This window comes from Teleopsis dalmanni, chromosome 2 (assembly GCF_002237135.1).
Source record: "Teleopsis dalmanni isolate 2A chromosome 2, ASM223713v2, whole genome shotgun sequence".
Lineage (NCBI taxonomy): Eukaryota > Metazoa > Arthropoda > Insecta > Diptera > Diopsidae > Teleopsis > Teleopsis dalmanni.
This window is the reverse complement of record NC_051847.1, coordinates 85,121,844-85,136,634: the sequence shown is the minus strand read 5'-3', so window position 1 is coordinate 85,136,634 and position 14,791 is coordinate 85,121,844. Positions and strand designations below refer to the sequence as shown.

Below are 14,791 nucleotides of genomic sequence, written 5' to 3'. Positions count from 1 at the left end.
TCGAATTTCCAGCACGCAACACAAACAAGTGCTTGTGCCGTGCCAGTGGCGAGTTGTGACGGTGACGGTGTCGGTGGCAGTGGCAGTGGCGTTCTATTGAAATCGTATTGAAGCACTTTTTTTTTTTGTTTATTCTTTATTCCCTCTTAAATAGTCGTTCGTTCGGGTTTGTGTGCTATATGCTTTCACAGCTTTATAACCAAAGCTCTTTCGTCGTACTATACACGGACTGTATGCAATTGTGTATCGCTGAGAGTTTCCATTTCCATTGAGGAATTTCATATATATTGTTTTTTTTATTTATTTAAGAGTTGTTTTTTTTTTCATTTCATGGATTCGCATACGCAATGCTATGAAAATTTTTACATGACTTTGGTGTACGTACGTCGTTTAGGGCGGCTCCGTTCAATTGCTCGTACGATTTTATATTAAATTCATTGCTTGTTTTTAGTTGTGAAAATTTTATTAATTTATAAAAAAGTAAATTAAATAAAATTTAAAAAGGAATATATAATAATTGCAATAAAAATTCTTTATTTAATTTTATTAATTTGTGAAGTGAATGTAAACATGAAAAAACCTTGAAAACATCCTTTTGTGAAAAAATTTCTGTGGAAAAAAATTTTTTTATTCTTCATCAAATTGATTGGCACTACACCTACGCGATATAATAAAACTGACATATTTGTGTGATGTGAATTAAATAAACTGAAAATTTTAAACAAAATAAAATAAAATAAAATAAAGTTTTATTACTAACAATGGATATTAAAAATTTAAAAGAGCAATTAAAAATATTGAATGCCTAAGAGAGCTCATAATTACATTAGGAAAAATAGAAGATATTCATACTAAATTTTTGTGGATACATTTTCTGTATATCGAAATATGTGCGAATGATTCATATATTTTGGAATTATACATTTGTGCTCAGTCGACTGCTTGGTGGACGTACTTGTCTGAAAAATATTCATATTCGCTCCCATTTGTAAATAAGCTTGCACCGTATTCCATATTTCCGTACTTTGCACGAGAGATTGTGCCAAATGAAGATTTACCAAGTCATAAAAACACAAGTGTTATCTACATTTTTATCGCATATTTATTTTCGTTATTATTTAATATCGAATTTTCATTTTTATACATAAAAAACAAAAAAAAAATAAACTTATCTAACGTATGTGCAGTTTTTTATATCAACGAGAATTTTCCGTTAACCACCAGAATTGATTAAAACTCCTTAATATCGTAAATCACATGCCTAATACTTTTTATACAATCAAAAACTCTATACAATAGAGTAAGAAACATTATTGTTAAATTGGCATTTTCACTATATCTTAATATTATATATAAATTATTTTTAATAAATAATAAATCCCAATAACTAAAAACTTTCTAACTCAATTTCGCATTTTGCTAAATTTTTAATTTCCACAATTGAGCAACATTCAACATTTTTGGGGGTTGAAGAATATTTTCTCAATGAGTGCAGAGAGCAAGCACAGAGTACGATTAAAAATTCGAAACTTATTTTTCGAAAATTCGAAATTGTTTTTAAATAGTACATATATATTATATGTTCGACCCTTTACCATTTAAATACGATTTTATTTCGAATAAAATAATTACCATTTTTTTTTAAATCATGTTTACTTGCAGTTTAAATGCATAAATGAAATGTTTTTAAAAATTTGACAAACATTTAATCGATTAATAGAGAAAAATTGCAGAAAAATAAATTAAGCTTATAAGTGTTGATTAAAGAAATAGCGTCCATTAGACCCGCCGATAACCTTATCCGTACAAAACTTATTCTTAATTCTTGTAAATTTGTTTGATTTCCCGTCTGGCAAGTTTCGGCCAATCTAGGCCGATTTAAACGACCTTCAAAACGTTTTGTGTCGAGGCAATACGCACAATGGGCTGCGCACAGTCTGCAGAGGAAAGAGCCGCAGCCGCCAGAAGCCGTCTTATAGAAAGAAATCTGAAAGAAGATGGCATACAAGCAGCAAAAGATATTAAACTACTTTTGCTGGGTAAGTTTAAATCTATACTTTAATGACATGTCAAATTTAAACATAGATATTAATTAATATACAATATATATGAACATAATTTAGAAAAATTATGTTGCAGTTCAAACAAATGCAACAGTAAGTTATCAGCTTCTACCAAGAATCGACAACAAGTGCTTTTCACTTTTTGATAGTTGAAGTTCAAACTTGTCTATAGCCTGAACTGATTTCAGATGATTACGTGTAGATATACAGGATGTATAAGTTTTGATTATATCATATAAGTGTTGATGTACAGGATGTATAAGTTTTGATTACATCATATGTATGGAATATGTATTAGAATAATTATTTAAATTGTATAAGAAACGTAATAAATTTCACACTTTTAGATATATGTATTTGGTATTAAAAAAACCCAAATGTTTTTTGATGAAAAGAAAAATTATGTATCCTAGTCAAAATAATCAAAAAATAAACCAACGTGACGTTAGACTAAATATAAATCCTTTTTTACATCGCTTATACAGTAAAAACAAAAATTTAATTTTTCGAACTGACAGACATATAATATATTATATATTATTAATATCTATAAAATAATGTATTATATTATTGATATACTGTATATTATATACAGATAAGATATGATATACAGAGCTGTGTATAACAAAATGAGTACAACAAATAAATAAGTTTTTTGTTATGGTATATATTGATATATTATGATATATATAGATATAATATGATATATATAGATGTGATATGATATATAAAGATATGATATGATATATGTAGATATTATATAGATATAAACAACATTATATTGTAGACGACATATTAAAGAACTATATCTGGCACTTGTCCTGCAACAATAAGTTCCAGTCTCACTTACAGTTCTTGAACGCTTATGGATAGTTTCGCTAATAGCTTTTAGTAAATATGATAGATAAGAACAACAATCCATTGTTAATAAAAATATTAAATTATTAAGCTGGTAGTATAACTATAGCATTAATACCGATTTTATAGTATATTGAACTCTGAATTTATTTGTTTGTTTTAGTAAAAAAAACTTTCAACTATTATATCTATTATATATACTGCAGGAAAAGAAATGGGATTAAAACTCTTACTGAAGCAGAGGTCAACTCACGTTTTAAGTAACCTAAGAAATAACGAATTTTTTGATAAGAACTGGAACAACCTTTTTCTTCTTATTCAAAAAAAAGTTATAACCGAAACTATACCATATATAAACCGGCTTAAACCGGCTTAAAACCGACATCTATTTTTGACAATAAGTAAGGGATCTGATAACCCCATTTAGGAGCATTTATTTTTATTTCTTTTTTTTGTCACATTGTTTTGAACCCATTTAGTCGTAGATCTGTACACAACGTCTATAAGATTAAGACTTTTGGAGTGTATTAATAATTTAAGTATAAAATTTATAGCATAAGAATTTTAGTCACTTTGACGTGGCTTCAACTTGTAAATCAATTCTTTATTATTAAATTTATAATAAGGACTGAATAGTTTTAAAAAATAAATATTCTATTTTAATCTTTAGTTCGAAAATCCATTACGAAAAATAGACAATAAACCTCATGTCATTACATTATAGAAATATTTTTATGTAGCTATATGTCAACTTTTTGTACGAAATGGTTGTTAGTATTAGACACTATTAGCGTTTTTGATTGCTAAATTTGGAGTATCTTTTTAATCGAGATTCATTTATGGTGCAATTTCCATTTTTGACTTTCTTTCTGGTCTCAATCATGCTACATGAGCAGCTCATTGTAGCTTTTGCGACTTAATGTATCTCATCTTTATATATACATATATTTGTATACGAATAGAAAATAAACTATATAAAATATAGATTTAAAATATATTTTTAATAAATGTGTATTTAATTAGTTATTTTAAATGCAAAATATGTGAAACATATTGATGCTTCGACTGAGTTGAACATACGAGTAACCTTCTTTTTTGCTTAAATTTAAAACATTAAATGTTTTCAATATCTATATATATATATATATATATATATTATGTATCTAATTCAAAAATATTATTATATTTCGTAGATTTCTAGAATGTATCCTAAATACTGACTCAGTTTAAATTTGTCTATAACATTGCTTTACAACTTTTTTTGCTGAATTGCTTTACGAAGAAGTTTGTTTATAAATAAAAAAAAAATACAAAAACTTTTGTTTAAATATTATTATCTGGTTTTATATGACTACTGCCGCCTTACTTTTGGTACATTGTCTGTCAGAATATTAAAGTTTTTTTTTCGTCTAATTTTAGACAAATTCATAATGTATCTTAAACATTAAAGTGTTCGAATGCTCCGAAGATTGAACGACGTATTTAGTTGAGTTAGCTGCAATTTTGTTTACACTTCATTTCAATTTAATTTCTTTACACTTTACTCAGCTGCCCTGCTTTTCCATATAATTTTGTATTAAAAATTAAGTACATAAGACTTCATGTGTTTATTGTATTTTGTAGATTGTATATTGGATATTGAATATTTTAAAGAACCAAATCTGAAATGTATGTATTCAGTAAAATAATTTCCAATTTCTTTCTCGTTTTTTTTTTACATTTTTTAATTCGAATAAACAATTTACCACCGAAAAACGATTTTAAATTTATGGGCTTTTAAAATTCATAAATAACGCAGTGTATATCATAAATATTTTCAATGTCCCTAATTATACTAAAGTACTGAAAACTGTTAAATTAACTAAAATATATATGCAAATATCGAAATAAAATAAGAAATGTTTATAAAGCATTTCAAAACATATTTTCACCAATAATATTTTTAACGTTATTAATTAAGTATGAAGCACTCGGCCATATTTTGCTTGCATAGAAATTTTAATATAAAATTACCTCACATGATTACAGAATCTTTATTCTAAAACTGAAACAAAAATACAGTATAATTCAGATGTTATTTAAAATGAGAAATTTATGCCAATATTATTACAAAAATTATTTATATGTAAAAAAAAACTACAGTCAATGTACAATATATCCGGAATTATTAAATAATATACAAAGAATGTTCAATTAATCAAAATTTATTTTGTGCCTTTAAATTAAGCGCCATTCATTCCAATCAAACTAAACCAATTTTTGACCCAATCCTCCATAGCTTTCATATACTGCAATTTTCTATATTTCACCACAAATAACTCAAAACTATATTACAACATAGTTTAATAACTTTTATAAATTGCATTACTTTGATCTTTATGCCAAAAAAATTGGCAAGAGAGCCATTCATCGGTCCAATCCTCTTCTTTGGCTTCAATAAAAAGAACATACCTAAAACAGAGGATCAAAACATAGATCCAACAAAAATTCATTAAATATTGGAATGGAACAAACAGCCTAAATCATTCCGAAAAAACATGAATTTTTATGACAAAAGAGCAAACATCGCTCTCAACTTTAACAAGAAGAGTCTAAAGTCGCTCTCTTGTGCACTAACAGGCCACGCCGGCTGCAATAAACACCTACACAAAATAGGTGTATCCGACACAAATATTTGCAGATTCTGTTGAGATTAGAAAAAGTCTATGGAACATCTAATCACCAACTGTGATACACTAGGCCACAGAAAACAAAATTTTAGGTGCATACCAACTAGAAGATGAAGACCTTTAAAAACTCCCTCCTGGTTCCATTCCTCGAGATACTAAATATCTAAATACAAATGGGTGTACAATAAATTAAGCTAGTATCAGTGCATAAAGGCTTTATCCTAACCCATTAACCATTACCATAGATATTTACTGTCAAATTTTGAGTAATATTCTTTTTATGATTTTATATTCGATAATATAAGAGATTATTTAAAAACGATATAAAAAAGTAAGGAAGTCATTACATCAAACAAATCGAACTGAAATAAGAAACCATCCCTATGTACTATGTATGGTACTATGTTTTTCTAAGAGTAAAACATTTTAATTTAAAAATAAGATAATATTTTTCTAATCTAAAATATAAAAGTCGGTAAAGTTATTTATTTAAAAGGTTATGCCATTTTGTAATCGAGATTTTGCTGGACTCTTTTAATAGCATACATATGAAAAACAGAACTCTACCACCCATGGTATCATATGTTTAGTTGATATACATACATAATATACATACGCGCTGCTATATGTATATACGGAAACAAATCTATTTCTTGATCTATTTTTTTCCCGTGCACCTACTATCTTAATTTCCAAACTTCGAAATTCCCAAAGAGTACATCGTTGAGAAACACTGATTAAATCAGCGGTTAAACAATTGTTAAAATTGTAAAAAATTACCAGTTAGGTAATTCTGAAGTGATCACATTTCAGATCGAATTTTTTATAATAATTCGGTTCTGCATTGCTTTGTGAATAGAACTGGAATAAGAAACTCTAGAAAATATACTCTGCAATATTTTTCTAACATGAAAATCAATCAAAATTGTTTGGTTTTCTAACATTCAGACTGATCAAAATATTATGTGGCAATAATAATCTGAAACGAATTGTCAAAAGACTAAAGCATCCACAATAACTCACTGCGTGATCTGATATGTGATCTGAAGATGTATTGGTCCCATAGTTTTATCGGAACTTTTTATTTTTAATAAACAATTCTCATCACTATGGTTACTACAGCCCAGTTACCAAGTTACCAATTTTTTATTGACGTACGGTAAAAGATATGACATTAAAGATGTTTGGTTTCAACAGGATGGTGCCACAAATTCCTCAACTCGTTCCATTTTGATTTTATTAAATGAAAAATTTTTTGAAAGTTTAATATTATATTTTAGTGACTGCAAACTAGGGAAGAAGATAGAAGTTAGTATCTCCCTTTCAATCATACCTGACGCAGTGTGTGACAAAAGAAAAGATGTCTTGCTTATGCACGGCGGCGACTCAATACTTTAGGAGCCCACTTTGTTAAACATCTTAATCAATTAGAAGATCTGACATTAAACAGCATTTTGAGATTCGTTAAAGTTTCTAGGTGGTTTTAAACCACGAGGTTTCCTCTATGTACGGTTTCCTCTATGGGCCAGTAGGCTTAAATGGATCCTCTAAGGATAGCCGGTATAACCTAACTCTACCTAATATTACATTTTGGTGTTGTGGTTTGACTATTGGATTTAGAAAAATACAATAAACATTAAAATAATAGAAAAACTTGTTTCTAGAGTTATAGAAGTTCAAGTTATGGCAATTATGAAATATTAGTATATAAAATATTATAAATTATAAAATATGAAATATATATTTAATTGCATAATATTAACAGATAGAATCTAATATTTTTGATTTAATTTGTACTTCAGCTAAATATCATAAATCACAGATTTTATGTAGATTTAATTTAGTTATTTATTTTGCATATATTTAGCAAAAGGATTATAGAGATTCTTTTGTTGCGATTTGCCATAATCTGTGATAATGATTTTGTTCAATGCAAAATGTCATTAACTTAAAAGCATAATATATTCTATATATTATCACAGAATCATCATCAATATCATCATCAATTTTGCATAGAAATGAGTTTCATTATAGAATAACATGGACGTCATTGTCAGTAGTCATAGACAAAGTCATCGTCATAGTCACAGGCACAGGCACAGTCATCATCATCCGCACCATCACTACTGCACATCTCCAACAATGAATTCTTTGTGTAAATTTCCATGTAAAACTTTTGTTTTCTCTCATGTGTTTTCGTACAAAAAATGCCTTCTATTCGTCCGTACAATAGATAAGGAAGAGGCTTAAGTGCTTGTGTTTAACCGCAATGCCATTGGGTGCATTTGTGCTGGCGTTTAGAGATACAAGCAAATTGCAACTTGATGCGGCCTCCTCCTACACTCCTACACTCCTACATTCTGAAGGGTTGTTGCTGCAAGTTGTGAAAAAGTTTTGCATATTTTAAATTTAATGCAACAAGTTCAATGCGGTTCGTTTAACAGGCACTATACGTAGTATAAGTGCACAAAAGTATCTCCTGTTCTTGTTTATTCTGTTGTTTAAACTTGAGTTCATAGATAAAACTAAAATATAAATATTTTTCACTTATTTATGTTTTTCAAACTGTTTTCTATGAATATAAATTTATTCTCTTGTTATAAATATTTTCATTTTAAGTCCGTAGTTTTACACTCAAAAGGATGTTATATATAAAAAGAATGTTTTTAAACTAAAATTCATTTCATTTATTCATTTATTCATTTATATGTAAAAATATTCAGACAATATTATAACAATATATGCTATCACTTTGATTTTATTTTAGTTCAATATTAAAATACTTACTGATTTTCTAAAATTATATAGTGAGCTATAAAATTGTTTAAACATTCATTATGTAGGAAAGGAAAGTAAACTAACCACTAACCAAACTCAGGAATTTTGCTCAGTACTAGTACGAATTTTCACATCAATAGTAGTCAAGATTATAGGACAATTAAATGGATTGAATATTCAAAGTTTAGTAGAACTGTAATTTGAAGCCACGTTGTTTTATGCTTGGCAAGTGTTAAGTAGGCAGTTAGTTATTGTCTGTACCCAAATGAATTCAGAATAACTTTTCCCAGGTACGGTAACGTATTTAGAATTCTATTTAGACCATACATAATCTTATTTCATCCAGGAAATATACTAAAATAATTATCTAATGACAAATCAATAAAATACTTATAAAAATATATAACATAATCATTCTATTCTCGATTTAAAAATGCTTCTACTAAAACAAAAAAATCTTATCTAGCTTATTAATCCACTTGGTCAACTAATTTAGTAGGCAATATTTTTTTTTAAAACAGTTCAAAGGCAAAAAAAGCTCATTTGCAGATAAAGTAGAAATAGTTTGTTTTGTAGAGGTTATAGAAACTTATATGTTAAGAAACCTTTTTGGATATTGGTATCCAAAAGAAACATTTTTATAGTTAAATACATTTTAGACAGTACAAGTTACCTAAATTCAAAGACATTTATTTAGTTTATCTTTTTATCTCTTAAGATTTATCTCTCATCTCTTAAGAAGATAATTGATAATTGCACATTAAGGCAGTAGAAAGATATGTACTGACCTGACACTGCAACCAACTAATCAACCAGATTGAATAAAAGATACAGTTGTGATTTATAGAACTTTACCTTTGATAAAAGTAAATAATTCAAGACCCAATATTTCCTTATGTATGTTACGTAAGGCATAAAAGCTTTTATTAGCCTTAATTGGCACACATCAAAAAACGTTAAAAATATCTATATAAGGCGATGTCAATAATTTCTGAAATTCATATCTTTGTAGGTGTAACGGATATATCTGATTTAGTACCAAATTCTACACCTCATGTCACTATTTAAGGATTCGTTATTAATAGCTATGCTTTAAATAATTGAAATATTTATGAGTACAATATTTGTCGGTGATGTATATAAAATTTCTCTTTGAAGAGTATATGTCAAACTTATTCCAAAATTTATATTCTACAAATGATGGCAACTAACCCAATTAAGTTTTAATATATTAGAAATGACTGAGGTATTAAAATCATAATATTTATATTTAAAATTCATTGGAAATACTCTTTCAATAAGATTGGATGCCCTTTTAGAAGATTACTGTTAATATATCGTATCTGTAGAAGTGATTCGAGATCTTCTAAGTCTGATACTTGCATTTAATAAATTATATGTAGACCAATAAACGAAAGAAATATTTTCAAAGAAGAGTAATGTTGGGTATTTCACAACATTCAAAACAGTGGCTTAATCAAGCAAAAAAAAAATCAAATTAAATGTTTCTTTAATATTATTTATTTCTATATTAGGAATAGGTTTGAATGTTTGAATTAAAATAAAATTAAAGAATATGGACCACTTCTAAGTTAAATTCAACATATTTAATATTAAATTTTTTACTTAATATACAATACCAATATCTTTCCGATTGTATATTAGAGGTATTTGCTTTTACGGGATATTGATCTCGCTATGTGATAAAAGAGCAATCAATACCCTATAGTCAAAGCACAAATGATCGTTTAAGCAAATGTTAACAATATCGATATCAATATCAATTATATCAATATAGTAAGCTTAAATTAAAAACATTTCATCAATATTTTTTTTATGCCTACGAATATTTACAGCATTAAAAATATAGTAAATTTGTTATTTAAATATTAATCAAAGAAACCTTGACATGGTAATATCATAATCTGTTACAGGATATTAGTTCTATTAAGTCGTGTAACATTTTTACTACGTTATTGAAATACCAAACATATTACAAGAGATAATGAACATCATTATTTTTTTTTCTTGAGTAAATGGGTTGATTTCAATTTAAGGTTAGAGTGACAGCCTTATGCACCAAAACCTATTTAAGCTCAAATAACGGCCCTTTGTGTTACCAGGGATTTGCACTGTTCGTACGCTAACCCTTTGAACGACACATTCATTTCCTAATTTTAAAGGACAACAGCTTTATTAGGCTCATTAGAGAAAGGGCTCCAAAGATTTTGTTCATTGCTATCCATCATTTCATTTTTTTTTTCTATTTTCCAGTTTATTATATTTTTTTGTTTGGTCGATGATAAATTCATTAGTAAAATTTATACATATAAATTTATACATAAATTTATACTTGTTTCCTTCAAAACTATAATTAAATAAAAGCCATATGTTACTATTTTAATATGTAATATATTAAATATTTACATATATATGAATATGTAAATCAAATTTTAATATTAAATATTGTTTAAAATTGCAATATTTTATTTTTATTTAAGGTGCTGGTGAATCTGGCAAAAGCACAATAGTTAAACAAATGAAAATTATCCACGAGAGCGGGTTTACTCCGGAAGATTTCAAACAGTATCGGCCAGTTGTGTACAGCAACACAATACAATCATTAGTTGCAATACTTAGAGCAATGCCAAACCTCAGTATTCAGTATAGCAATAATGAGCGAGAAGTAAGTATCTACTAATTACACATATACTAAATGCATAAGTATTACACCTATGTAATATGTTATGTCAAAGTATACATAGTGTGTAATGCTTAGATGTTTATAAAAACCTATATGTATACATAAAGATACTAAATGTTGCATGTTATTTAAAGAGCGACGCGAAAATGGTGTTTGATGTATGTCAACGTATGCATGATACGGAACCCTTTTCAGAGGAACTTCTAGCTGCTATGAAAAGATTGTGGCAAGATTCTGGTGTTCAAGAATGCTTCTCACGTAGCAACGAATATCAATTAAATGATTCCGCTAAATAGTAAGTGATTTTATTATAACATTTATATTTACAAAAGAATTTTATTAAACTATCTTATACACAAAATGGTTCCATTTAAACAATAATCTTATATCTATGCATTAGTTACCGTCTTAAAATCATTAGTTACCGTTCAATCATATATAAATATAATAAAATAAAAGTGCTAAAATACAAAATACCTTATAATAACTAATGTCATTCGTACAATATATATTATTGCAATATGCTTTTATTTGCTTATTCCTGCCTGAGTGTCAATTTAAAATTTAGTGGTGATTCTGGTATGTAGGTTGAGTTGACTTTGTATACTAATTCACCGGAATTGTATTCCACTTTATATTTCCGAAATATCTGAAATGTGCGTGAAAGTTGTAAACAGATTAAATGTAATTAAATTGTTGGTATTTTTATGATATGTTAGTGCGAATGATGCTTTACCTTGGCGAGCAGCGTATTTAATTCAATTTCAGCAAATCGACGTCCCACACACATACGCCGTCCAAAACCAAAAGGCAGACTCACGAAAGGATGAATTTTTTGTCCTGCATACGGACATTCTGTGGCTATTAGATAATGATAGTTTTAATTAAAATTTAATTGATTTGTTTGAGTAGTAATTATCATTAATTTATTATAACACTTACATGGTGCAAATTGTTTCATCCAACGTTCGGGCATAAATCGTTTTGGTTCAGGAAAATATGCTGGATCATTGGAAACGACCAGATGCGGAAATATTACATGTGTCTTCAAAAATTAAAAAAAAATTTAATAATTAATATTTTTTTTAAAAAAAATCTGCAGAAGTGTTATTAAATGGAAAAATTCAAATTTGAATTTATATAGGGTAGTCTTTTTTCTGGACTTTAAGCCGTATCTAGCAGTATTAAATAAATAAATGGGTTAATTCTTATTTTATATAAGTACTTTCAAAAAGATTAAATTAAAAAATAAAAATAAATATTATGTAAAAATAAAAAACAACAACCTAAACCGTTTAAAAGATAAATCTTTATAAATAATTGGGTAAATACCAATATTAATAAAAAATTGTAATATATAATAAATTATTAATATTTATAATAAAAAAAAAATATAAATAATTAATTTAATAAAATAAAATTTTTACCCTGATCAATATACAAAAAAAACCGACTAAACCGTTTAGAAGCCAATGCTTTATAAATATTTGAGTTTAATACTTTAAGCAATAGTTTTTCCTTTATTTTTAACACGTTTCAATTTCTTACTCTTCTCGTACAATGCTTAACTATAACTAACTCGTTTCATACTGTATGTCAAAAACTATGTGTCACTTTTAATTTAGCGTTGCCACAGTTCGGCCATCCTGACCCGCAATCGTCCCGATTGAACCTTTTCGATATGAATTGCCAATCCATGGCTTAATATTTGCCGCTTCCCATACCCCCTCATAAGGTATCTGACTAACTTGGAATCCCTCTACATCCTTTACTAGATATCGGTCATTAGGTAGAACTTTAGTAATCCTATAGGGTCCTTTATATTTTGGCAAAATCTTTTTACTGGCGCCTGCCTCACTAACAAAATTTTTCACAACTACATATTCTCCTTCTTTGTATGTTTTCTGAATTCTATGACGGTCTTTAAGCGATTTATTATAGTTTTGATTTTTTACAATTTGATCTGAAGCCTCTTGTCTTACTTGCCTAAGATCTCTCAGAACGTCATCAGCCCTTAACTCGTCTAAATTTTCTTTCAAATAGTCCACAACCATTCCCTTTTGTCTAATTCCAAATAATAGTTCACTCGGTGTTATTCCAGTACTTCTATGAATCGTGTTATTAAAAGCGAACTCTATATCAGGCATAATTTTATCTAACGAAGCTGTATACCCTGCGTTAGTCATTTTAGCAATCATTGGTGCTAAACTCCGATTTATTCTCTCTACTTGACCATTCGCTTGTGGCGAACCTGTGGCGATTTTTATATGTCGAATATTACAGCAACTAAGAAAATCTTCAAAGTCTTTTGATGTAAATGCACTCCCTCGATCGGAAATAATAATATTTGGTCTACTATACGAATTAAAATATGATTTTAAACACCCTAAAACTTCTCTTGTGCTAGTTGTTCGCGTAGCATACAATTTAACAAACTTAGAAAAAGCGTCTACTATCAAGAATACATACTTCTTTTTAGAATTTTTAATTTTAACTGGACCAAAATGATCAATGTGGACAGTTTCAAAAGGGACTAAGCCCTTTGGAATATTGTGTAAATACCCCTCGTGCTTTCCGCACTTTGCTGAAAAAGTTATACACTTTAGACAATTGGCGATATGATCTTTTATTTTTGTTCTGAGTTTCGGAAACCAATAAGATTTAAGTATACATAGAATCAGCAACTTTATCGCATCCGAAATGTCCCATATCATCATGATAAAGCTGTAGTATATTCCTCTCCATATTGTTTGGCACATAAAACAGTATGGTGTTTCCTTTCTTTTTATAGACCAACCCATTTCTCATTTCAAAGTAACTACTCTCTTCTTTTTCTAATTTCTTCCTTATCTCATTAATTACTTCATCTTGGTACTGACATATGGATAGATTTTGTTCAAAAGTATTTTCTTCTAACACTAGTATATTCGTGTTTCTACTAAGTGCATCTACGTGCTGCATCTTTTCTCCTTTACGGTGCTCTAAAGAGTAATCAAAATTTTCTAACTCCAGGGCCCATCTGGCTATCCTGGGATTTATTTCTTTTTTGTTTAAGGTTAACGCTAATGAATGACAATCGGTTACAATTTTAAATTTTATTCCATGTAAATATATCCTGAATCTGCGTAGAGCATAAATAATAGCTAATGTTTCTAACTCGAAACTGTGATATTTTAATTCATGTTCAGTTGTTCTTTTTGAAAAATAGAAAATTGGGTGAAGCTTACCATCCCCCTTTTTTTGTAACATTATAGCCCCGAAACCATGTGAACTAGCATCACAGTGTAGTTCTGTTTGGTCTCTTGGGTCGTATATCGCAAGAATAGGAGCATCAATTAATTTTTGTTTAAGAGTTTCAAAACATTCTACTTCTTTTAGTCCAAACTGAAAAACTGAGTTCTTGCGAACTAAGTCATATAATGGTTGTGCCAATAATGAAAACTGTTGAATAAATCTTCTAAAATATGAACACAATCCAAGAAAACTATGAACTGTTTTAGCGTTATGCGGCACTGGAAAATTAACAACTGATTCTATATTCTTCCCGTCAGGTTGTATCCCTTCTTTAGAAATTATATAGCCTAGATAGTTTATTTTTGATTCCATGAATCTACACTTATCTAAACGCAGCTCTAATTTATTATTTACTAGTCTGTCGAACACTTCTGTCAAAATTTGTAAATGTTCGTCAGCAGATTTCGTGGCGATCATTATATCAT

The 14,791-nt window shown here is 28.3% G+C and overlaps 2 protein-coding genes across 2 annotated transcripts; one reads left to right on the top strand and one right to left on the bottom strand.

Annotated features, from left to right (window-relative positions):
- The first annotated feature begins 353 nt into the window (after nt 1-353).
- On the top strand, nt 354-11,393 carry LOC119681221 (G protein alpha o subunit-like). The gene is made up of 4 exons (XM_038094344.1): nt 354-415; nt 1,663-2,039; nt 10,870-11,054; nt 11,207-11,393. Exons 2-4 carry the CDS (start codon nt 1,922-1,924, stop codon nt 11,366-11,368), a joined length of 465 nt encoding a protein of 154 aa, XP_037950272.1. The 5' UTR covers nt 354-415; nt 1,663-1,921; the 3' UTR covers nt 11,369-11,393.
- Nucleotides 11,394-11,450: 57 nt separating this feature from the next.
- On the bottom strand, nt 11,451-13,258 carry LOC119674962 (probable cytochrome P450 49a1). Its single transcript, XM_038086118.1, has 4 exons — nt 12,821-13,258; nt 12,015-12,117; nt 11,809-11,933; nt 11,451-11,721 (listed from the first exon to the last, which is right to left on the bottom strand). Exons 1-4 carry the CDS (start codon nt 13,256-13,258, stop codon nt 11,608-11,610), a joined length of 780 nt encoding a protein of 259 aa, XP_037942046.1. The 3' UTR covers nt 11,451-11,607.
- Between the last annotated feature and the right edge of the window lie 1,533 nt (nt 13,259-14,791).